Genomic DNA, 25,299 nt, shown 5'->3' on the forward strand with positions numbered 1-25,299 from the left:
TCCCAGGTGGTATACAGTCTCCAGTCTGAGAACTGTGGCCAATTTTTCTTAGATTAATGAAAAGAAAAAAAGAAAAAGAAAAGAAATGTGGTCAATTTTCATTTACCAAGAAGCAGGCATGGAGGAATCAGGACAAGGATCTAAGTACTATACTGTACATGCAGTAGGTTTTGATTTGTTTTGTTTTGTTTTTGAGATGGAGTTTCGCTCTTATTGCCCAGGCTGGAGTGCAATGGTGCAATCTCAGCTCACTGCAACCTCCACCTCCTGGGTTCAAGCAATTCTCCTGCCTCAGCCTTCCAAATAGCTGAGATTATAGGCATGAGCCACCAAGCCCAGCTAATTTTTTCTATTTTTATAGTAGAGATGGGGTTTCACCATGTTGGTCAGGCTGGTCTGGAACTGCTGACCTCAGGTGATCCACCCTCCTCGGCCTCCCAAAGTGCTGGGATTACAGGCATGGGCCACCGAACCGGGCCAGCAGTAGGCTTTTATTCATTGTTATGATCAAAGCCCTTAACTTTCTTTCTTTTTTTTTTTTAATTACACTTTAAGTTCTGGGATATATGTGCAGAATGTGCAGGTTTGTTACATAGCTATACACGTGCCATGGTGGTTTACTGCACCCATCAACCCATCATCTACATTAGGTATTTCTCCTAATGTTATCCCTCCCCTAGCCCCCCGACCCCTCAAAAGGCCCCGGTGTGGGATGTTTCCCTCCCTGTGTCCATGTGTTCTCATTGTTCAACTCCCACTTATGAGTGAGAACATACAGTGTTTGGTTTTCTGTTCCTGTGTTAGTTTGCTGAGAATAATGGTTTCCCGCTTCATCCATGTCCCTGCAAAGACATGAACTCATCCTTTTTTACGGCTGCATAGTATTCCATGGTGTGTATGTGCCACATTTTCTTTATCCAGTCTATCACTGATGGGCATTTGGGTTGGTTCCAAGTCTTTGCTATTGTGAATAGTGCCACAATAAACATACTTGTGCATGTGTCTTTATAGTAGAATGATTTATAATCCTTTGGGTATATACCTAGTAACAGGATTGCCAGGTCAAATGGTATTTCTAGTTCCAGATCCTTGAGGAATCGCCACACTGTCTTCCACAATGCTTGAACTAATTTACACTCCCAACAGCATAAAAGTGTTCCTATTTCTCCACATCCTCTCTAGCATCTGTTGTTTCCTGACTTTTTAATGATCACCATTCTAACTGGCATGAGATGGTATCTCATTGTGGTTTTGATTTGCATTTCTCTAATGACCAGTGATGATGAGCTTTTTTTCATATGTTTGTAGGCCACATAAATGTCTTCTTTTGAGAAGTGTCTGTTCATATCCTTTGCCCACTTTTTGATGGGGTTGTTTTTTCTCTTGTAAATTAGTTTTTAAGTTCCTTGTAGATTCTGGATATTAGCCCTTTGTCAGATGGATAGATAGCAAAAATTTTCTCCTATTCTGTAGGTTAACTGTCGAACCTGATGATAGTTTCTTTTGCTGTGCAGAAGCTCTTTAGTTTAATTAGATCTCATTTGTCAATTTTGGCTTTTGTTCCCCTTGCTTTTGGTATTGTAGTCATGAAGTCTTTGCCCATGCGTATGTCCTGAATGGTATGGCCTAGGTTTTCTTCTAGGGTTTTTATGGTTTTAGGTCTTACGTTTAAGTCTTTAATTCATCTCGAGTTAATTTTTGTATAAGGTGTAAGGAAGGTGTAAGGAAGTTTCAGTTTTCTGATTATGGCTAGATAGTTTTCCTAACACAATTTATTAATAGGGAATCCTTTCCCCATTGCTAGTTTTTGTCAGGTTTGTCAAAGATCAGATGGTTGTAGATGTGTAATGTTATTTCTGAGGCCTCTGTTCTGTTCCATTGGTCTATATATCTATTTTGGAACAAGTACCATGCTGTTTTGGTTACTGTAGCCTTGTAGTATGAAGTCAGGTATCGTGATGCCTCCAGCTTTGTTCTTTTGGCTTAGAATGCCTTGGCAATGCGGGCTTTTTGTTTCCATATGAAATTTAAAGTAGTTGTTTCTAATTCTGTGAAGAAAGATAATGGTAGCTTGATGGGGATAGCACTGAATCTATAAATTACCTTGGGCAGTATGGCCATTTTCATGATATTGATTCTTCCTATCCATGAGCATGGAATATTCTTCCATTTGTTTGTGTCCTCTCTTATTTCCTTGAGCAGTGGTTTGTAGTTCTCCTTGAAGAGGTCCTTCACATCCTTTGTAAGTTGTATTCCTAGGTATTTTATTCTCTTTGTAGCAATTGTGAATGGGAGTTCACTTGTGATTTGGCTCTCTGTCTATTATTGGTGTATAGGAATGCTTGTGATTTTTGCACAATGATTTTGTACCCTGAGACTTTGCTGGAGTTGCTTATCAGCTTAAGGAGTTTTGGGGCTGAGACTATGGGATTTTCTAAACATACAATCATGTCATCTGCAAACAGAGATAATTTGACTTAACTTTCAGTGGAATCATTTAAGAATCAAAGATCCTTAAGAGGGTCTTTTAAAAAACGATCATTTTAAGAAGGATCTTAAAAACCATCCCTTAGGCGGGGCCCAGGTGGCTCATGCCTGTAATTCCAGCATTTTGGGAGGCTGAGGCAGGTGGATCACCTGAAGTCAGGAGTTTGAGACCATCCTGGCCAACATGGCAAAAACCATCTCTCTACTCAAAGTACAAAAAAAAATTAGCTGGGCATGGTGGCGGGCGCCTGTAATCCCAGCTCTCGGGAGGCTAAGGCAGGAGAATCACTTGAACCTGGGAGGTGGAGGTTGCAGTAAGCCGAGATCACACCATTGCACTCCAGCCTGGGCGAAAAGAGTCTCAAAAAAATAAAATATAATAAAATAAAAAATAAAAATAAACAAAAACCATCCCTTGTTTTACAAAGGGATATAGCTGAGGGCCCTGAAAGGTTCCAGGGCTGGCTCAAGTCAGAGAGCCAATCTGCACAGAGCCCAGCTCCTTCCACTGCTCCCAGCTGATTTTCAACCCCAACTCATCCAACCACATTCTGACCTCCTTGGCTTAACTCCTCCACTAGCATCTAAAAATTGTGAATCGCATCACCCACTGTGTATCACACACTGTGCACATATGACCAGTTTCTTGGCTTTGATGTAAACGTGGCTTTCCTCTTGTTAAACAAGCAATAAAAGGAAGAAAAGGAGACGAATGGGGAGAAGGAGGAGATGAAGGCGGATCAAGGGAGTGAAGAAAGAGGAGAAGAAAAATGGAATTGTTATACCATAGGTAACTTAAAACCTGATCTTTCTCCCTTCATATACATGAATGTGTTCTTGTAAAAAAAAGGAATAAAGTTTCCTTTCTAGCCTCTTCCCCAGAGATAACCACTGTCCTCATTTTCTTCACATTTACATGAATAGCTACGTATATGTCACATATTGTTAACATTCCCATTGTGCAGCTTCCTTTTCTTCTTCAACAATACGCCCTGCAAACCTTTTCATCCTAAATAATATAGATTTAGCTCACTTGCTGTAAGTGAGGCAGATGGCAGCAGTGTAGCCATTTTCCAGTGGAAGGAGCACCAATTTACAGTCCCGCTTATAATGTTGAGAAATATAATGCATTGTGATTTTTACCCCAGAAGATCTTTAGTGCCTCAAGTCCTCTCAATCTACCTTGCTTCTGCTAAGTGCAACTATCTACTCCCAAGCTGTCCCGCAATGGCTTTCTTGGGTTATATTTCCGCCAGCAATGGACACACTAATCACTTTTAAATGTATTTATATATTATTTGCAAAGGCATGAAGTCATTTATCACACCTACAGCAAAATTATGATATGTCAAACATTTTCTTTTTTTAATTTTTAATTTTTATTTCTTTATTCGTTTATTTATTTATTTATTTATTTATTGAGATGGAGTCTCACTCTGTCGCCCAGGCTGGAGTATAGTGGCGAAATCTTGGCTGACTGCAACCTCTGCCTCCCAGGTTCAAGCGATTCTCCTGATTCAGCCTCCCCTCAAGTAGCTGGGACTACAGGTGAGTGCCATCACGCCCATCTAATTTTTTGTATTTTTAGTAGAGACGAGGTTTCACCATGTTGGCCAGGCTGGTCTTGAACTCCTGACCTCAAGTGATCAGCCCACCTCGGCCTCCCAAAGTGCTGGGATTACAGGCATAAGCCACCACACCTGGCCCAAACAGTTTCTTTAAATGTGCATATTAGAAGCACCATTTAGAAGCACTATTTTGCCATATGCTTCAAATAATACTGAAATTACATTATTGCTTCTGCCTAGCCCATCTACCAAGGCTGGCTGGCCCCCACTGTACCTTTTAAAGACATCAATACATGGAAAGTAAAAGAACAAATTAGTGGGAGACTTTCCCCAAGACAAAAAGATGAAGGAACACCAAAAGAAATACAAAAAAGCAAATCAGTCATGGTTTAAAAATGGACTCATGGCTTCATCTCTACTGAGATGTATCCCTCAAATTTGTATTAGTCAGTGAAATTGTAGAACAGTTCACTCAAGGGGTACATTTTCTTTTTTGAGGCGGAGTCTCGCTCTGTCACCCAGGTTGGAGTGCAGTGGCGCAATCTCGGCTCACTGCATGCTCTGCCTCTCAAGGGGTACATTTTAAAGCCTATTGTTAGATGATAGCGTGCTCACAGCTCACTGCAGCCTTGATCTCAGCCTCCTGAGTAGCTGGGACCACAGGCATGTGCCATCATGTCCAGCTAATTTTCACATTTTTTGTAGAGACAGCGTAGGGTTTTGCCATGTGGCTCAGGCGGGTCTCAAGTGATCTGCCAGCCTCAGCCTGGGCTCAAGTGATCTGCCAGCCTCAGCCTCCTAAGTACTAGGATTAGAGGCGTAAGCCACTGCGCCTAGCCCACAATTTTTAAAAAGTATTATTTCCTTAGAAAGTTCTTCATTCTATGAATTTCCATATAACATTTGCTACAAAATAATCTCATGAACATACTGCAGTCTCATCCTGATGCATCTGAATGTGCACTTTCCAGACAGAGGGTAAATAAAGACAAAACAACAGGCTGTACATATTCTGGACAGCAGGTTCATAAACGGCTGAGGACTTTTACCCTGGCTGAGTGGATTGCCTGTCCATCTTAATTGTGTGCTGATTCCTAACTACCCATTCCATTGTTTTACTTCTGCCCCTGGGATGACCCACTGTCGTGGTTTGCCTGGGACTGAGGGGGCTTCCCAAGGCATGGGACGTTCAGTTTTAAAATCAGAAAAGTCTCAGGCAAAAACCCAGGACAAGTTTGGTCACTCTATTCAGAAGCCTTCTTGCAAAAACCACCACCCTATCCTCACAGTACATCAATCCCATGCACAGTACTAATAACATCCTCAGCAGCTTGTACACACCTCTATCATAGCCCTCACCATCCAGATGACTATTTACAGAGCTGGTCTCTGTAATAAGCACACAGTTGTTGCCCAGTAAATGCTCAGATTGATGGATCGACCGATAGATTCAGCCTAAAGAGAGCAGGACTTAGGCCGGGCACGGTGACCCACGCTTGTAATCCCAGCACTTTGGGAGGCCGAGGCGGGCGGATCACGAGGTCAGGAGATCGAGACCACGGTGAAACCCCGTCTCTACTAAAAATACAAAAAATTAGCCGGGCATGGTGGCGGGCGCCTGTAGTCCCAGCTACTTGGAGAGGCTGAGGCAGGAGAATGGAGTGAACCCGGGAGGCGGAGCTTGCAGTGAGCCGAGATTGCACCACTGCACTCCAGCCTGGGCGACAGAGCGAGACTCTGTCTCAAAAAAAAAAAAAAGAGCGGGACTTAGGACTTGGCATATAACGAGAGCTCTATTTATCTTGATGACTGGGAACAGAGCAGGAAGTGACAGATCATGAGCTGATTTTATGCATGTATTTTGCTTCAAGATTCTTTTCAGCCATCAGTTGACTTTCTTCTGTCCTCAAGTCCCTGCTGAGCAACAGAGTCCCCAAAGGCCAAGCTCAGGTAAAAGGAAGACCCAGCTTTTCTCCAAAGTGGCTAGGTCTATGTGACTGGGGCCTTAAATCTTTTCTTTTTCTTTTTTTTTTTTTTCTTAAGATGGAATCTTGCTCTGCCGCCCAGGCTGGAGTGCAGTGGCCTGATCTCGGCTCACTGCAACCTCCACCTCCCAGATTCAAGCAATTCTCCTGCGTCAGCCTCCCTAGTAGCTGGGACTACATGCAGGCACCACCACACTTGGCTAGTTTTTTGTATTTTTGGTAGAGATGGGGTTTCGCCATGTTGGCCAGGCTGGTCTCAAACTCCTGACCTCAAGTGATCCTCCCACCTCAGCCTCCCAAAGTGCTGGGATTACAGGTGTGAGCCACCATGCCCAGCCAGGGGGTCTTAAATCTTAAAACATAAAAAGGAACTCAATTCAATAAAATTTGTATATAGAAGAAATAGTACAAAATGTTCACAAGTAAAAGGCTGTGAAAGGAAATTACATGTTCATGGAAGAGATATTAGGCTTGGCTGAAGCAAAGGATGATACAATTTGAGGCAACAGAGATTTGCAGAGGCCAAAGCAAAATGTTTTGTCTGCCCAAACATTGTCAGTGGAAGTCAAATCAGTGCACTCTCTTTAGTGTGCCATTTCACAGTAATTATCAGCATTTAAAGTGAATATCCTCCTTGACACAGCAATCCCCATCTAAGATTAGTGCTTGCGAAAGTACATCCAGATGCATGAATGAGGATATTCACTGAATCACTCACTGTTCAAAAACCAAAATGAAACAATAAAACAGAGAGAAACTATATGAAATGTCCATCAATAAAGATTGATTAGATAAATAAATTATGACCAATCCATTAAAGGGAGTACTATATAAACATTATAAACAGGAAGAGAGCACTATATGAGCTGATATGGAAATATCTCCAAGACATATTAAGTGAAAAACACAAGGTACATAAGAGTTTACACAGTACCATCTTGGAAAAAAACTTCAAGTATTCGTGATTATGCCATACAAGCTTTTTTTTTTTTTTTTTTTTTTGAGACACAGTCTCTCTGTTGCCCAGGCTAGAGTGTGCAGTGGCGCAATCTCAGCTTACTGCAACCTCCACCTCCCAGGTTCAAGCGATTCTTCTGCCTCAGCCTCCTGAGTAGCGGGGACTACAGGCACGCGCCACCACAACCAGCTAATTTTTTTGTATTTTTAGTAGAGATGAGGTTTCACCATGTTGGCCAGGTTGGTCTCAAACGCCTGACCTCAAATGATCTGCCTGTCTCGGCCTTCCAAAGTGCTGAGATTACAGGCGTGAGCCACTACCCCCAGCCTTATACATGTGTACTTTATATGCACACACAGATACATGTGCTTTTTATATGCCTAGAAAATATCTAGAAAGATACAGAAGGGTATTTTTCACTCCACAATTTACGTACTCTAAATTTTTTACCATGATCGTATTACTTTTACAATAAACAGTAATTTTACAAACTACTTTAAATAAACTTTTTTCCTATCAAAAAGTATGAGTTTTATCCTAGAGATAAAATGGTCCCAAGACAGGAGTTTTAAGTTATGGAATGACTAAATAATAAATATCTATTCTATGCCAAATAGATAAATCTAAGTTAGTTACAGTGGCACTTGTAACTACAAGATAACTCTCTTGGTAGAGTCAAATGGCCCAAGTTCTGACTTCAGCTGTGCTATGCTCTTGACCACAGCAAGTTACATAAACTCTCTAGGCCCCAATTTCCATCTTTATCAAATGGATATAATAAATAGCACCCATTGTCTAGGGTGAGTATAGAGTACTCAGCAGAGCTTCAACACATAGCAAATAAGTAATGGTAGACAGTAGTATCTGAAGGTGTAGTAGTGATGTGCTATCCCTAAGACCCATTAAGAAGGTTCTAGATACCTCTCCTGGTCTTCTCCTGATTTAACATTGTCAATTCCTCCAACTTTTTCTCAAAACTGGTAATGATTATTAGTTTCCTATAAACTGGGTAATTAGACCTGTTGCCTTATTATGAGGATTTAAAACGATGTTTATCACCACATAACAGTCCACTGTCTTTCTCAACACAGGAGTAAGATAAGCATGGGAAGATAAGCATCAAAATATAAGTAGTACGTAAGAACACAGGGGAAGAAGGCCGGGCATGGTGACTCACACCTGTAATCCCAGCACTTTGGGAGGATCGCTTGAACCTGGGAGGTGGAGGTCGCAGTGAGCCAAGATTGCACCACAGCACTCAAGCCTGGAACAGAGCAAGACTGTCTCAAAAAAAAAAAATTTAAAAAATAGCAACAGAGGGGAAGAAACATTTTTTGCTAAATTCTTTGGACCTACACTCAACAAAGTTAGGCAATGACCTTATTCTCTGACACCTTATGATCTCTGCTTTGCCAGAGCAAATTTTGTGGTTTATGAGTATTCCAAGGAATAAAGTTTGCAGATGGGCCAGCTGGGCTCATCACCCAGACACTGCAGCTGAAGAGCAACAGTTTGTTTCTGAAAAAGACTTTAGCACTCACTACATAGAGGAATAGCCCCAATGGGACTAGATTAAAACTAAAGACAAACTCTCCCTTTCATCCAGCCCTATGACGCTTTTCAAGACAGACTCAGAGAAGCCATACACTAGCTTTTTTGGCCAAAATAACCAAGCTTGACTCTCTCTGTAGACCCCAGACTTCACAGATAATAACCTTGCTAAGTGTGTGAGAGCCTGTCATCGAGCTGTCTTTTCTTCTTGAACTCTGGTGAAATCCTTACTCTTTCACTATATTCTTTATTTACAAAAGGACAGCTTGTGTTACCACTGGTGTTTCTCCTTATTGAAAGTACCCAGAACTACTCCAGCCCATCCTCTGTGTGCAACTATTTACCCCTGACAGCATGCTCTGGGAGGTTATGCAATAGATAAGTCATGGCCACTTCCACTGTCTTTCACAGTATCTGTGGTCAGCAGAGGGCCAGGTTTTCTTTGAGACTGTGTTGCCCAGGCTGGAGTGGAGTGGCGCGATCTCGGTTCACTGCAGCCTTCAACTCCCGGGCTCAGGTGATCCGCCCACCTCAGCTTCCCAAGTAGCTGGGACAACAGGTGTGTGCCACATGTCCAGCTAATTTTTGTATTTTTTTGTAGAGATGAGGTTTCGCCATGTTGCCCAGGTTGGTCTCGAACTCCTGGATTCAAGCGATCCACCTGCCTTGGCCTCCCAAAGTGCTAGGAATACAGGCATGAGCCACAACGCCCAGCCTTAGGTTTTCTTAAGGAACTAACCTAATCATAAAAAAAAGAAGCAGGAGTGTTTGTGTGGAAGCCAGCCATGGATTTCAGCACTGAGGGAAGGAAGAGCCCAGACTTCTGGATTGTGGCCTCAGCCATGCCAGAAATATGGGCATGACAGCTCCCTCCTCAAGAGGCCAGTTTTCTCATCAGATGAATAAAAGGACAGGGACTAGATCATCTGAGATTCCTGCAGGCAGTAAGCACCTGACTCCTGCCGAGGACATTCTCTCTAGCAAACCCAAAAGGAAAAGTCCTAAACAACAACCTCAAATTCACAATGACCCAAACCAGGAGTTCCTGTTTTCCTTGTTTGGGTGGTGAAAAGATAAGCCACAGAAATGACCACGCAAAGTCTCACATTCTGTACCAGGATTCTGAGCCATGGACATACACAAAATAAGAGGCATTTCCTCTCCCAGATGCAACCCTTCCCTACCACAAGAACTAAAAACACACAGGATTCTGCAATGGGGAAGTTTCTGCTCACCCTTATCTAGGGACCTAGGCAAATCCAAAACCCACACATTATCACTCCCAAACTTTCCTTTCATCCCTCAGACTTCAGAACTAGAGAAAGCACAGTCCTGGGGGAGTTGAATTAGCGGCTTGCACAAGACAGGACACTAAACGCAAGAAAAAAAGAGTAGTAATTAACTTGATTCTGACCAAAAATAACTCGACCATTATAGGCATGTTCTTGGGGGTGGGGCAAGTCTGCCTGGTGAGAGTGACCCCAGCCGCGGGGACCTGCCGGGGGCGTGCTCTTCCCAGCACTCCGAGAGCAGGTATTCAGGGCAAAAACGCACAATGCGACCTAAGTGCGTCACGCCACAGAGATCCCAGGGGAGGAAGAGACTTGTCCCGGCAGGTTCACCGCCCCCAACTGACCCAAACAAGGAGAATGGGCTGACACAGACCCCTGGTTCCTGGACGCGTGGGGGCCAAACAAGACAATAGGACCATCACAAAACAAATGACAGCAGGAGGAAGATGAGCCCAGCTGTCGGGAATGGGGACAGGAGAGGAGGACAGATGGAGAACTGGAAGGAGCGCGCCGAGGAGGGGGTGTGGACTGACTCAGCCCCTGGAGAGAATGCCCCCAGATACGCGCAGAGACCCACGTCCAGCTTCCAGACGCTGCGGCGCGGGGACAGCCCCCTCCCGCTGGCCCGGCTGCCTTCCCCGCTCCCGCGCCCCGCACCGTGTTGTAGAACTCGGCGATAGCAGGCACGATGGTGTAGTTGTCCTCGCACCAGTCCACCTCCGAGCTGCCAGCCTGCAGCTGGTCCCACCAGTGCGGGGCGCCCATGGCCACTCTGGGGCATTGGAGCAGCGGCTCCCGCAGCTGAGAAGAACCCAGAGCTGCTGCGGAGGCAAACCGCGGCGACAGCCAGCGGCGAGAGCGGCTTTATGAAGTACCGGGCAGCCGCCGGATGTGCACCTCCCAGCCGGCCTCCCGCGCTCCGCCCCGCCTCGCCTCGCCTGCGGGACGTGACTCGTTCGCAGACCCTCCCCGGCCCCGCCCCCTGGAAGCCACGCCCACCGTGGGCGGGACCCGCGTGGAGGAGGGGTCCAGGGTGGGGCGCCGGGAGGCGGAGACTGGGCTCCAGACTCTTCCCGACTACCCAGCACCCGGCAGGTGGCCAGGGCCTCGATGGTGCTACCCACGCCTGCCCACGCCCATCTCCTGGCTCAGACTCTCAGGCGCCCCCGGATTGAAGGAGCGCCAGAACTGTCCCTGGCAAAAAATTTAAAATAAAAAGAAACCCAGAAGGACCTGGACCTCTCTGGATTCAGAGTTTGCAGCGATTTTGCTGCGCCGGGCGTTGGACGCCAGTGCTCACACCAGAGAAGTGCCCTCAGTCCCTCCGAGGCCGGACGCCACTCGCTGCCGTCACTGTGGCAGGAAGGCCTTCCCGGCTGCTGGAGCAGGCTGGGCCCCCCACTCCCCGGGGGAGCACTTCTATTTAGAGTACGTTCCTGCCCTCCCTCCCCTTGGCTCCAGCGTTAGGGCTTAATCTAGCCTTCGATATGGGGACTTAGGCAAAGGGTCACACGTCAGCCGTCCCAAACTGCAGAGAATGTAGTGTGGCAGCTATGACATCTCCAAGATATCGAGGTACAAGACGTGATAGGTAACATACATATGCCAGGTGCTGTCTGAAGAGTTTCCATGTATCACTCATTTAGTGTGCCCAGCGGAGACCCTGTGAGGGGCTTCTATTAGCAAGTGACAGAGCTGGAAATTCAATCAGGCAAGATGTCCTCAGATCCAGTCATAACTACCTTCTTTTGCTTCTGTAACTGTTCTGCGGTTTGTAAATGAAAGCCAATCTGGTTCCCAGGATCCCTAGAGGAAAGCCACCCTCTGTGTGTATGTAGTGGCTCCCGTTCTCCTTCCTTGAAAGGTTGTAGGATTCCAGGTCAGGACAGCGGCAGAAGAGGCCCTGGGCAGCAGCCCATTGGTGATTGTCATTAGGGCGTCTTGCTCGGACCCGCAAGACGTGTCCTAAAGGCCAGCAGCTCCCCAGGGTGTCCTAAAGGCCAGCAGCTCCCCAGGGTCTGCCCTCTCTCTGGGCCTGACTGCCCAGCAGGATCCTGGGTGGTGCTTCAGTGTCCTCTGCACCAAGTGTTTGCCCACCGGTACCCACAGAGCCATGTGCAAGTCCCCAGAGATCTCCATCACTGACAGAAACTGCAAGCCCTGCCACCTCTCCTAGTCTCTAGAAAATCCAGGTTTGTCCCCCAGGGGCCAAACCACACTCCTCCTTTCATCTTTGTCCCAACTTCTATCCCTTCCTCCTGCTTTACAGGCAATTCCACTGCCCTCCGGAACCCAAGTAGAAGATACACTCTTACCTTCCCCTAGGGTCAATTTACCCAGACCTACAGGATACCCAGAGTGAGCTGGCCACCTAAGAAGGGCGGTTGGGGGCCAGGCTCGGTGGCTCACGCCTGTAATCCCAGCACTTTGGGAGGCCGAGGCAGGCGGATCACGAGGTCAGGAGATCGAGACCATCCTGGCTAACACGGTGAAACCCTGTCTGTACTAAAAAAATATAACAAATTAGCCGGGCGTGGTGGCCATGGTGGCGGGCGCCTGTAGTCCCAGCTACTCAGGAGGCTGAGGCAGGAGAATGGCGTGAACCCGGGAGGTGGAGCTTGCAATGAGCCGAGATCGCGCCACTGCATTCCAGCCTGGGTGACAGAGCGAGATTCGGTCTCAAAAAAAAAAAAAAAAGAAGGGCGGTTGGGGGTGGATGTTTCCCACAGCCACAGAAGAAAGATACATCAGTTAATTTCTGTGTCTCAAAATGCTACACCAACTGTTCAGCAATAGAATTTTCCCTGTAGTCGATATTTTACTTCTTCCAACAACAGTTTACTTGGAAATATATCCATATTCATCAAAATATAATAGTATTTTTTAAAAAACCATTATTTTATATGCCAGGGATTCACAAAGCGTGGTTCCTCCCTTTCTTTTCATTTTCATTCTCTTACCAGTGTACATTGGAGCTTCCCAGAGGATACATGATGTGTGATGTCATTATCCCTCTGACAGCTAATGGAACATGTGCTTGTGATTCTTTGGTATTAAAAGTCTGTCTAAATTTCTAATGTGGTAACTATTGATACTACCATATAAACCACAAGTTCTCCGGTGTTCTCAATATTTTTTAAGAGTGTAAACGGGTCCTCAGACTAAAAAGATTGAAAGTTGATGTTAAAAAGAAAGATATTCCTGGCCGGATGCAGTGGCTCATGCCTGTAATCCCAGCACTTTGGGAGGCCAAAGCAGGCAGATCATCTGAGGTCTGGAGTTCAGGACCAGCCTGGTGAATTTGGCAAAACCCCGTCTCTATTAAAAATACAAAAATTATCAGGGCATGATGGTGGGCGCCTCCAGCTACACGGGAGGCTGAGGCAGAAGAATCGCTTGAATCCAGGGGGCAGAGGTTGCAGTGAGCCAAGATCGCACCACTGCACTCCAGCTTGGGCAACAGAGCGAGACTCCATCTCAAAAAAAAAAAAAAAAGAAAGAAATATTTCCAATTAAACTATTTGTAATACTTTTTTATCATTTAGAATTTTTAGTGAACAAGCACAGACTTAGACCTACATTGTTATCATACATCTCTTGTGCATACATAAGAAGGAAGGTATAAGCAAAAATAAATTCATTAAAGAATTCCTATAATTTCTTTACATTCAGAATCTCTATTCTTCTTCTGAGTCATTTTTCAGCTTATAGTCATTGATGTCTGTGTCGTTCACATAGAAATGTCCTCTATGTCCTTAATTACTATGTGCTAATAAAGCAGCATTTCTTAAAACTATTCCACTACTGTTTTCTTGCAAACTACTGACACCTGTTTTACAAATTTTGATGCTGGGACTCTCCTGATCTTACCTGAAGGTGTCACTGGAAGGTTTCCAGACAACAGGCAGCATGTTTCTTTTCCAGATGGTCCTTATATAATCCGTTGAGAGAAACATGGAGATTACAGTTGCCAAGTCATCCCACCAGGAATAACCACCAAGTTTGTACATATGCAGGCAGTAACACCACATCACAACCATGATCTAGCCAACCATAATTATAAAATGCCATTCTTGGTAAAATGCATCAGGATTTCAGAGATTTAACAATGCAAAACAATGTGAGTTTTAGCACCAGTGAAATATTAAATTTGCTGAATGTAATTCATCCTTCTTTCCGAGTCTTGCTGAGGGAATGATGGGAGTTTTTCATCCTCCACAGTAACTCTTATTGTCAGTGACAATTGTAGTTCAAAATTAGTCAGCCACATTGGTTCCTTCTAATTACAACTGCACAGAAACCGTACTTGAGCCACACTGTCTCTAAAATTTTGTTTTCATAGCTCTCCCCATTGTTAACATTGTTAATTTTTTTTTTTTTGAGACAGGGTATCCCTCTGTTATCCAAGTTGGAGTGCAATGGTGCAATTTCAGCTCACTGCAACCTTGACCCCCCTCAGACTCAAGCAATCCTTCCACCTCAGCCTCATGAGTAGCTAGGACCACAGGGGTGCACCACAATGCCCAGCTAAATTTTGTATGTTTTGTAGACACAAGGTTTCATCATGTTGCTCAGGCTGGTCTCAAACTCCCAGGTTCAAGTGATCCCTTGAGCCTCCCAAAGTGCTAGGATTATAAGAGTGAGCCACTGCATCCAGTCAACATTTTAAAAATAAATACAACATTGGTAATTTAACAAGAGGGCCTATCGGGAGTTTATAAATTTTAAAATTGATTTATATTAATTGCATGATGCCTTAGAAACTACTGCTAGTGCTTGAATACAAAATTCTGACGTCTACTGTAAACTAAGTTTGTTGAGGGAAGGATGCAGTGACAGCAAGGAACAGAACTACTGAGTTCCAACTATTTGGCTTATGATGCTTTTGGCCTACATGACTCAGTGATACAGATCCACAAGGGAGCAGGTTTGAAGGAACAGCCCTTGCAAGGAATTCAGAATGACAGCACCTTCTATTTTTACATAGCGTATAACAATGTTTATTTGGTATAAGTAAATATCTGATAGTAAATATCCAGTTCAACTGGTTCCACAAGTGGAAATTATCAAGTCACAAAGTCTTCCCTGGGGTAAAAAATGCAGGCACCTGTGTAAATGAAGCAAGAAGTGCCTGATCAAGGATGAAGTTTTCTGTATCTTCCTGTTTGACTGGAGTTTTTCACTGTGGTCCTGCTTGTGGCCCACTGTTAAGCCAGTGGTTAAGGCCAGCCCAGCAGAAGCAGCATCCCCTTGGAATCCTTTATGAATGTGAGCTCCAGTCCCCACCCTAGAACTATTGGATCAGAAACTCTAGATGGAGCCCAGCAACCTTTGGCTTCATAAGCCCTCAGGTGATTCTGACTCATGCTCAGGCTCACAATGAGGAAACCAGGGGCTCTGAGTCTGCCCTGGACCCCTTCAACTCAGAGGAAAACAGAAGAAGACAGCAAGACTGTGCTTGTTCGGCTAAAATCTGAGGCAGTTTTCAGGCTCAGACTTGTAGATGAGAGTTGTAGGAAGCAGGTCCTCACTAGGGAAACACTGCTGCAGCCACTGCAGAAGGTGCTTGTGTTAGCTGGGACAGGCACCGCTCCTTTATTGACAGGCCATCAGTGGTAAATTCTGCTGTTGTCAGCAGGCCTCTATTTAGAAATGCCTCTCTTGTGTGTGCGTGTGTGTGTGTGTGTTTGTTTGTTTTTATTTTCCTTTTTGTGGAGACAGTGTCTTGCTATGTTGCCCAGGCTAGTCTCAAGCAATCCTCCCACCTTGGCATCCCAAAGTGCTGGGATTACAGGTGTGAGCCGCCACACCCAGCCAAGCTCACAAAGCTAGCAGAGGATGGTTTCCATCCATCAACCTCTGGGTTATGGGCCCAGAGGTATGCTTCCACTGCACCACTCTGCTGTTCCCTCTCTCCTTTTTTTAATCTGCACTGGAAAACCACAATGTTAACCTCTATCCTATCAGGGGAACCCACCCCCAATATTCCAACATAGGTTCTTTCTATTTTCCCTAAGTGTTGGCCGGTCTGAGAAAAAAAGAGAAAGAGTACAAATTGAGGAATTTTACAGCTGGGCCACGGGGGGTGACATCACATATCAGTAGGTCTGTGATGCCCAACTGAGCCACAAAACCAGCAAGTTTTATTAAGGATTTCAAATGGGGAGGGGGTGTACGAACAGGGAGTAGGTCACAAAGATCACGTTTCAAAGCACAAAAAGGAGAACAAAGATCACATGCTTCTGAGGCCAATAAAGATCACAAGGCAAAGGGCAAAATCAAAAACTCCTGATAAGGGTCTATGTTGAGCTGTGCACGTATTGTCTTGATAAACATCTTAAAGAACAGAAAACAGGGCTCCAGAGCAGAGAACCAGTCTGACCTCAAATTTACCAGGGAGCAGTTTTTTCCCCACCCTAATAAGCCTGAGGGTCCTGCAGGAGACCAGGGCATATTTCAGTCCTTATCTCAACCGCATAAGACAGACACTCCCAGAGCAGCTGTTTATAGACCTCCCCCAAGGAATGCAATTATTTTCCGAGGGTCTTAATATTCCTTGCTAGGAAAAGAATTTACCGCTATCTGTCCTACTTGCACGTCTGTTTATAGGGTCTCTGCAAGAAGAAAAATATGGCTTTTTGTCCGACCCCACAGGCAGTCAGACCTTATGGTTGTCTTCCCTTGTTCCCTAAAATCGCTGTTATTCTGTTCATTTTCAAGGTGCACTGATTTCACATTGTTCAAACACATGTTTTATAATCCAATTGTACAGTTAACGCAATCATCACAGGGTCCTGAGGTGATGTACATCCTCAGCTTATGAAGATAACAGGATTAAGAGATTAAAGTAAGACAGGCGTAAGAAATTATAATAGTATTATTAGGGAAGTGATAAATGTCCATAAAATCTTCACAATTTATGTTTCCTCTTCCGTGGCTCCAGCCAGTCCCTCCATTCGGGGTTCCTGACTTCCCACAACACTCTCCTTTTTCTAATCTGCACTAGAAAAACACAATGTTGGGTTTAGAATGAAACATGATAATTGCTAAAATGGAGGTGCATATGTGGAAGCAGAAGGGCAGGGACCCAAGTCTGCACTGAGAGTCATGGGAGGTTTCGCAGAGGAGGTAGCCTTGGAACTGAAGTTAAAAGATGAACAGGATTTTACCAGGCAGAGCACTGGTGGGAGGGAGGGAATCCTACAGAAGGAACAGCCTATGCAAAAGGATAGAGGTCTGAGAAAGCATACACATTCAGGAAACTTCAGAAGCACAACCTGACCTAGAAAACCAATAGATGATATGAAGAGTAAGTCTTTTTGTTTTGTTTTGTTTTGTTTTGTTTTTGAGATGGATTCTCACTGTCACCCAGGCTGGAGTGCAGTGGCACTATCTTGACTCACTGCAACCTCCACCTCCTGGGTTCAAGGGATCCTCCTCCTCAGCCTCCCTAGTAGGTAGCTGGGATTACAGGTGCATACCACGACACCCAGCTAATTTTTGTACTTTTAGTAGAGATGAGGTTTCACCATGTTGGCCAGGCTGATCTCCAACTCCCGACCTCAAATGATCTGCCCGCCTCAGCCTCCCAAAGTTCTGAGATTACATATGTGAGCCACCACGCCCAGCCAAGAGTAAGTCTTTAAGAAAGAAAATCCTGATGGCAGAAAAACAAATTAGATTTCCAAAACTACTGGTAAGGTCTTTCAGTAAACCAGGTGAAGGATGATATGGGCATGACTAAGGCAATAATTCATTCCTTTACATGCTGCTCTATGCCAGACACTTTTCTAGGTGCCAAGGGTTAAATGATGAGCAAAACAGACACTGTCTCTGCCCTCACACAGCTTTCAGTCTAGGGGCTGTCAGAAATTAAATAGGTGCATAAATAATTGCAGTTGTCTCATGTGTGTCATGATGGAGAAGTATAAATTCCACAACAGCCAATAGCAGTAGATGTGGCCTAGTCTGAGGGCGTCAGAGAAGGCTTCCTTGAGGAAGCTGATAGAAGTGAAGTTTAAGGCAGGGGTAAAGAGATTTGAAATAAGGGATGCAAATGAAATACAAAATGGCAATTGTGATAGATTATACTATTGATTCCAGATATTTGAACATACTTTCTCAGTCAATGAATATGAGACTTGACTTTGTCATTTGCTATGATCATTGTATTAGTCCATTTTCACGCTGCTGATAAAGACACATCTGAGACTGGGCAATTTACAAAAGAAAAAGGTTTATTGGACCCACAGTTCCATATGGCTGGTGAGGCCTCACAATCATGGCAGAAGGCAAGGAGCAGCAAGTCACATCTTACTTGGATGGCAGCAGGCAAAAAGGGAGCTTGTGCAGGAAAACTCCAACTTATAATAACCATCAGATCTCGTGAGACTTACTCACTATCACAAGAGCAGCATGGAAAAGACCTGCCTCGATGATTCAATTACCTCCCACCAGGTCCCTCCCACAACACATGGGAATTCAAGATGAGATTTGGGTGGGGAGACATCTAAACCAGATCAGCCATGGAACTGATTTACACCATGACTGAACTCTGAAAGCTATTCCTAGTTTTACCATTCCTTTTTATTCCCTCTGCTGTATCCCAAATTGGGGCTGCTCTTCAGCCTAGATCCTGGAATGAACAAGACCAGACCTTCAGTCAACCTACAGCCAACATACAACTTTAACAAAAAATAAAACTTTGCATTGTTGGCTGGGCGTGGTGGCTCATGCCTGTAATCCCAGTACTTTGGGAGGCTGAGGCAGGTGGATCACAAGTTCAGGAGATTGAGACCATCCTGGCTAACATGGTGAAACCCTGTCTCTACTAAAAATACAAAAAATTAGCCGGGCGTGGCGGTGGGTGCCTGTAGTCCCAGCTACTCAGGAGGCTGAGGCAGGAGAATGGTGTAAACCCAGGAGGCGGAGCTTGCAGTGAGCCGAGATCCCACCACTGCCCTCTAGCCTGGGCGACAGAGTGAGACTCCATCTCAAAAAACAAAAACAAAAACAAAAACAAAAAACGTTGCGTTGCAAACCACTAAGATTTGGAGGGATTTTCTCTTACCCCAGCATAATGTAATGAGGGCTGACAAATACAGAAGGATTAATAAAACTAAACTACTGATTAGAGATCAGACATGAAAGAGCAGAAAAAATAGAAGACAGCTTCAAATAGTCTAGGCTGAGTGATCAGAAAATAATTTACTAATCCAAAAGGGAAAATAGAAGGGAAAGCAGTGATTTACGTTTTGACTTGTTGAGTTAAAGGCGCAGGCTAGTGAGAATTAGTATTAGCAGCAAGAATATCTGGGAAGAGATATTCTCTTGGCAACTGAAAATGCAAGTTAGGAGACCATGGACAGGTCAGGATTAGAGAGGAGATTTGTAAATCAAGAGGATAGACGAGACACCTGAAAGCCGTAGTAAACAAAGAGAATGGAGGTCTGGGGGTAGTATGTGGAATGTATCTCCTCGGACACACTTACATTTACAGAAGCCTGAGTTATGAGGAGACACAGGTCCTGGCTGACAAGGAGCAGGAGCAGTCAGAGAGACCTAAAGAGGACCAGGTGGGCAGGGCTGAGAAATAAGGGGTGCAATGCCACCCATAGGCTCGCCAGAAATAAATCCACAAACCAACCAACCTAAACCAGATCAACACACTAGGTCTCAGTGCCATTTTATAGGGACAGAGTCAGGTGGAGATCGATGCATGCCTGTAATCCCAGCTACTTTTGAGACAGAGTCTTGTTCTGTCACCTAGGCTGGAGTGCGATGGCATGATCTTGGCTCACTGCAACCTCTGCCCCCCAGGTTCAAGGGATTCTCCTGCCTCAGCCTCCTGAGTAGCTGGGATTACAGGCATGCACCACACCTGGCTAATTTTTGTATTTTTAGTAGAGACGGGGTTTCCCTATGTTGGCCAGGCTGGTCTCAAACTCCCGACCTCAAGTGAACCCTCCTCGGCCTCCCAAAGTGCTGGGATTACAGGCGTGAGCCACCGAGCCCAGCCAGAGATCTTGTTGAATGTTAAAAATGCAGATTCTTATTCAATAGGTCTTGAGTGAGGTCCAAGATTATGCATTTCTAACAAATTCCCAGGTGATGCAGATGCTGCTGGTCCGTGGACCATATTTTAGTAGCAAGACTATAGAGAACAGAAGAAATGACAACATGCAGATGCAGTTGATAAAAATCCAGATTATAAGAAACTGTGACAGCCCAATTTCTTAAACAAAACAAAAGATGGAGAGGAAACCTATAGATTAAAAGAGACTTGAGAGACAAAACAACCAATTGCAATGTGTAGATGTAGGTCCTAAATCAGTTTGTAAAAAAATACTTCTTAGGACAGTTGTGCAAATGTGATATCTGATTATATTAAAGAATTATTGATTGGGGTGAAGTGATCACAGTATAATGGTTATGTTTTTAAAAGTGACATTTCAAAGGACTACACACTGTAGGGTGTTCTATTTTTATGACATTCTGAAAAATATAAAACTGTAGGAATAGAAAACAGATGTGTAGTTGCATGGAGGTTCGGGGGGAATTCACTGCAAAGGGATATAGGGGAATTTGGGGAGGTGACAGAACTGTTCTATATCCTGATTGTGATGGTTTTATGACTGAATGAGTTTATAAAACCTCAAAATTACCCTAAAAAGGACAACTTACAGCATGTAAATCATACCTCAATAATAAACTTGAGCAAAGCCAAAAAGAAACAAAAAAGGAGAGAAACAAAACAGGAAAGTTGTTAGGCCGGGCGCGGTGGCTCACGCTTGTAATCCCAACACTTTGGGAGGCCGAGGCGGGCGGATCACGAGGTCAGGAGATCAAGACCATCCTGGCTAACACGGTGAAACCCCATCTCTACTAAAAAAAATACAAAAACTTAGCCGGGCGTGGTGGCAGGTGCCTGTAGTCCCAGCTACTCGGAGAGGCTGAGGCAGGAGAATGACGTGAACCTGGGAGGCGGAGCTTGCAGTGAGCCGAGATCGCGCCATTGCACTCCAGCCTGGGTGACAGAGCGAGACTCCGTCTCAAAAAAAAGAAAAAGGAAAGTTGTTGTTTAGAGATACATACTGAAATATTTACCCATAAAGTATATGATCTAGGATTTGCTTTGAAATAAAGGAGGAGAGTGTCACTATGGGGGTATAGACGGAGCAACATTGGCCTCAAATGGATAATTGTGAAAAGTGGGTGGTAAACACATTAAACTAGTCTCTCTACTCTGTACCTGTTTTAAAATTTTCATAATAAAAGAGTTTTATTTTGGCCGGGCATGGTAGCTCACACCTGTAATCCCAGCACTTTGGGAGGCCAAGGCGTGCAGATCACCTGAGGTTGGGAGTTTGAGACCAGCCTGACCAACAGGGAGAAAGCCCATCTACTAAAAATACAAAAAATAGCTGGGTGTGGTGGCGCATGTCTGTAATCCCAGCTACTCGGGAGGCTGAGGCAGGAGAATCACTTGAACCCGGGAGGCAGAGGTTGTGGTGAGCCGAGATCACACCATTGTAATCTAGCCTGGGCAACAAGAGCAAAACTGCATCTCAAAAAAAAAAAAAAGAGATTTTTCTTTTTTTTAAACCAAAAAAGCAAAGGGCTTCACGTGGTTGTCCTCACAAGCACCAACATAGCCAAGAGCTGCGAGAACACAAGTTGGTGAGTGAGAGTGAGGGCTTGGCCTTTACTGAAGGGTATCCTTAAGAAAGCAGTTCTGGCCAGGCATGGTGGCTCACACCTGTAATCCAAGCACTTTGGGAGGCTGAGGTGGGTGGATCACTTGACATCAGGAGTTCGAGACCAGCCTGGCCAACATGATGAAACCCCGTCTCCACTAAAAACACAAAAATTAGCCAGGCTTGGTGGCACATGCCTGTAGTTCCAGCTACTGCGGAGGCTGAGGCAGGAGAATTGCTTGAACCTGAGAGGCAGAGATTGCAGTTAGCCGAGATCGCACCACTGCACTCTAGCCTGGGTGAGAGAGCAAGACTCTGTCTCAAAAAAATAAAGCAGTTCTGGTCCAGCCTGTGGTTGTTACCTTTCCTCTTCATTCCAGAGGGCACAGGACTGGCAATGGGAGGTTACCCCTGTGAGGGAGCAAATAGCAAACAACCTCTCCAGGAGGGCACCCACCCTCTCTCTTGTACCCAGGGTCCTTGTACCCAGGGAAACTTTGGCAAATAAGCTGATTATCAGCTGTCTGGGTGGGGTCCAGGTGATAACGTGACCACAGACTCTCTGGAACCAGGAAGCTAGAAAGGTCAGAGACTGGTCAGTGTTATGCTCTACAATCCAAGGGGCCTCTTGGGGCCGGGCTGTGAGGGAGTGGGCAGTGGCACGTCAGAGACTACCTGTCACACCTGCTCGAAGGGCTGCACCACAATGGCCTGTAGACTTCATCCTTTCCCTCACTCTGCCTGTGTTTAGCCTTTCAAAAACCAAAAAACACTCTGGGAAAATGGAGGTGGCGTTGAAGAAGGAAATGAAGAAGGAGGAGGCCAGGTTGGGGCAAAGTGTGATATGGGGCAGATGACATTTACATGGCAGAAAGAAAAAGGTACATAGATTGGGCCAGAGCTTGAAGACAGGTTATGGGATGCTCCTTTGGTATAAGAGAATCTTGAGCAAATGTAAGCCTAAAGAAAAGGAGCTTGGGTAGAAATATTCAAAGTGTAAAAAGAAAAAAGCGTAACTTATTGCAGTATAATCTAGTGTTAAAAAAAAACAAAAATATAAAAGGGTAATTAATTAAACTAAATCCTGAAGAAGATGAGAAGAGATAGAATTGAAAGTTCAAGATCTTTCAAATTGCCTGAAGAGAAGGGATGGCATGGAGTAGCCAAGTATTGTTCTGTCTCTCCTGGCATCCCTTCCTTTTCCAAGACCTTCTGCTCCTTCTTATTCAATGAGGACAGCCCACCTCCCACCTTCCCCCAACCCCCAACTCCATTCAGATGGCTACCATAAGAACACCCATGGTATATACGGTGACCTGACTCTGTGGCTAACGTTCATTTGTCCAGGAGTGAGTAGTGATCTAAGCTGGCTAATCAGAATGCATTTGTGGGAATTTCAAATCAGAATTGAGCTCTTGCAGTTCCACACGGTTGACTGATGAAATGGAGATATAAACCTGGGCACTATTGGTGGCCTATTCCACCAGATGGCTGGGCAAGCAGAACTAGTTAACAGTAGAGAGAATAATGATGCTGTCCCAAAGAAGGCTGTATAGAAAGAGCTAGTAAGGAGTCCCTGGCTCCAGCTATATGCCCAGGATCCAGCCACATACAAAGTTTCCCAAGATACCCCGGAAACTTTATAGTAAAGTCACATTTTTGTTTAAGCTAGTTGGAGTTGGGTTTATGTGACTTAAAATCATATGTCCTAACAGAACCCTATGCTAAGAAAGAGGGGAATGTAGAGAGTGGTAGATATGAATACCTTGACACGTTTTGAGGACGAGAGAAGATAAGGCAGTTTATATTTCTGAAACAAGTGGGAGAAAACATTGTCTACTGAAAAGGAGGGGGTTAAGTACGTCAGGGCCTTAAAGGCAGTGGAAAAGACTAGGACCAGTGAGCTCACCCTTCATTCTCTAATAACACATAAAGGTAAGGATCTGAAATGTAGTATATTCAGTAGGGGGCAGTCATTGCCAGGAAAGTTGCAGACCAGCCACCAAGAAGCCATGAAAAAGATCTTTAATCTTTCTCATCGGGTGTGGTGGCTCACACCTGTAATCCCAGCACTTTGGGAGGCCAAGGTGGGCAGATCATGAGGTCAGGAGATTGAGACCATCCTGGCTAACATGGTAAAATTCCGCCTCTACTAAAAATACAAAAAATTAGCCGGGCGTGGTGGTGGGCACCTGTAGTCCCTGCTACTTGGGAGGCTGAGGCAGGAGAATGGTGTGAACCTGGGAGGCAGAGCTTGCGGTGAGCCGAGATTGTGCCACTGCACTCCAGCCTGGGTGAGAGAGCAAGACTCCATCTCACAAAAAAAAAAAAAATGCAGCTTGGGGAACAAATGATACAGTAGTTAGGAGACACTTGACCCTCCTCTGAAGTGTGAAAATTCAAAGAAATTTCATCCTAGAAATATTTGATGGTTCTCAAAATGAACATACCACAAGCACTTAGATCTCTCATCACATCAAAAAAGTTATTAATGTATTTTAGGGCAAGCATTTCAAACGAGTCTTTCACAGGATTAGTGATATTTTTAGAAAATAATATGTGTAGCCGGGTGCGGTGGCTCACACCTGTATTCCCAGCACTTTGGGAGGCCGAGGCAGGCAGATTACCTGAGGTCAAGAGTTCAAGAACAGCCTTGTCAACATGATGAACCCCTGTCTCTACTAAAAATACAAAAATTAGCCGGGCATGGTGGTGTGCACCTGTAATCCCCGCTACTAAGGAGGCTGAAGCAGGAGAAACCACTTGAACCCAGGAGATGGAGGTTGCAGTGAGCTGAGATTGCACCATTGCACTCCAGCCTGGATGACAACAGCAAGACGAAAGGAAGAAAGGAAGAAAGAAAGAAAGAAGAAAGAAAGAAAGAAAGAAAGAAAGAAAGAAAGAAAGAAAGAAAGAAAGAAAGAAAGAAAGAAAGAAGAAAGAAAGAAAGAGAGAGAGAAAGAAAGAAAGGAAGGAAGAAAGACAGGAAGGAAAGAGAAGGAGGGAGGAAGGAAGGAAGGAAGGAGAAGGAGGGAGGGAGTCTAAATAATAGGTTATCTCCTTCCATACTTCAACTAAATACAAATGAATCATGAATTTTTAGTGTCTACCTTTCCAGCCAGTCAATGAGGAACAGGAAGAGGATGGGGCCCCAGTGTCTCTGAGCCACACAGCTCCCCCTGCCATCTTGGTGGTGCTCCTGGGTTCTGTGTGGTTTCCTACCAGAAGATGAACTCAACCAGATTAAATCCCACTCTCAACTTCCACCTGTGGACCTGCTGAAACCCCAGGGCCAATTGTTGCCAGAATTGTTATCTGCGCTTGTCAGGCCCAGAAGAGTCTTCTTCCAGCCTCTAGGTAGATATGGTCTTAGTTCTCCTAAAGGAATCAGTCCATTTGCATGATCCGGTTGTCTATAATGTTGTCATTTTGAAAATGCTATATTAAGGGAATCAAACGGAATGTAACCTTGTAAACTGGCTTTTTTTTCACTGAGAATAATTCTATGGATATTTATTCACTGCATATATCAACAGCTCTTGCTGTTTATCGCTGAGTAGAATTCCATGGTATGGATATATCAATTTGTTTAACCATTATCACCCATTAAACAACATCTGGGTTTTTTTTCTTTTTCTCACATTTTGCTATTACAAATAGTAGCTGATATCAACATTCATTATAGGTTTTGGTGTAAATACAAGTCATCATTTCCCTAAGGTAAATGTCCTGGTGTGAAATTGCTGGGTGTCATGGTAATTC

The 25,299-nt window shown here is 44.6% G+C and overlaps 1 protein-coding gene across 15 annotated transcripts in view; it reads right to left on the reverse strand.

Annotated features, from left to right (window-relative positions):
* Positions 1–25,299, reverse strand: part of ACER2 (alkaline ceramidase 2) — a 125,443-nt gene that overhangs the window by 74,152 nt on the left and 25,992 nt on the right. For 13 of the 15 annotated variants that reach the window (XR_009210970.1, XR_009210971.1, XR_009210969.1 and 10 more), the window contains exon 1: positions 10,499–10,711. The exons of 1 other annotated variant lie outside the window; for it this stretch is intronic. Coding sequence is in view for 10 of the 14 variants with exons in the window: in XM_058431046.1 (XP_058287029.1) it covers positions 10,499–10,606 (108 nt within the window). In the remaining 4 variants the exon portion in view is untranslated. Of the gene's footprint in view, positions 1–10,498; positions 10,712–13,711; positions 13,773–25,299 lie in introns of those variants that run through there. One more of the 15 variants, XM_058431049.1, reaches the window with a different exon arrangement.

This window comes from Hylobates moloch, unplaced genomic scaffold, assembly GCF_009828535.3.
Source record: "Hylobates moloch isolate HMO894 unplaced genomic scaffold, HMol_V3 SCAFFOLD_19, whole genome shotgun sequence".
NCBI classification, from domain to species: domain Eukaryota; kingdom Metazoa; phylum Chordata; class Mammalia; order Primates; family Hylobatidae; genus Hylobates; species Hylobates moloch.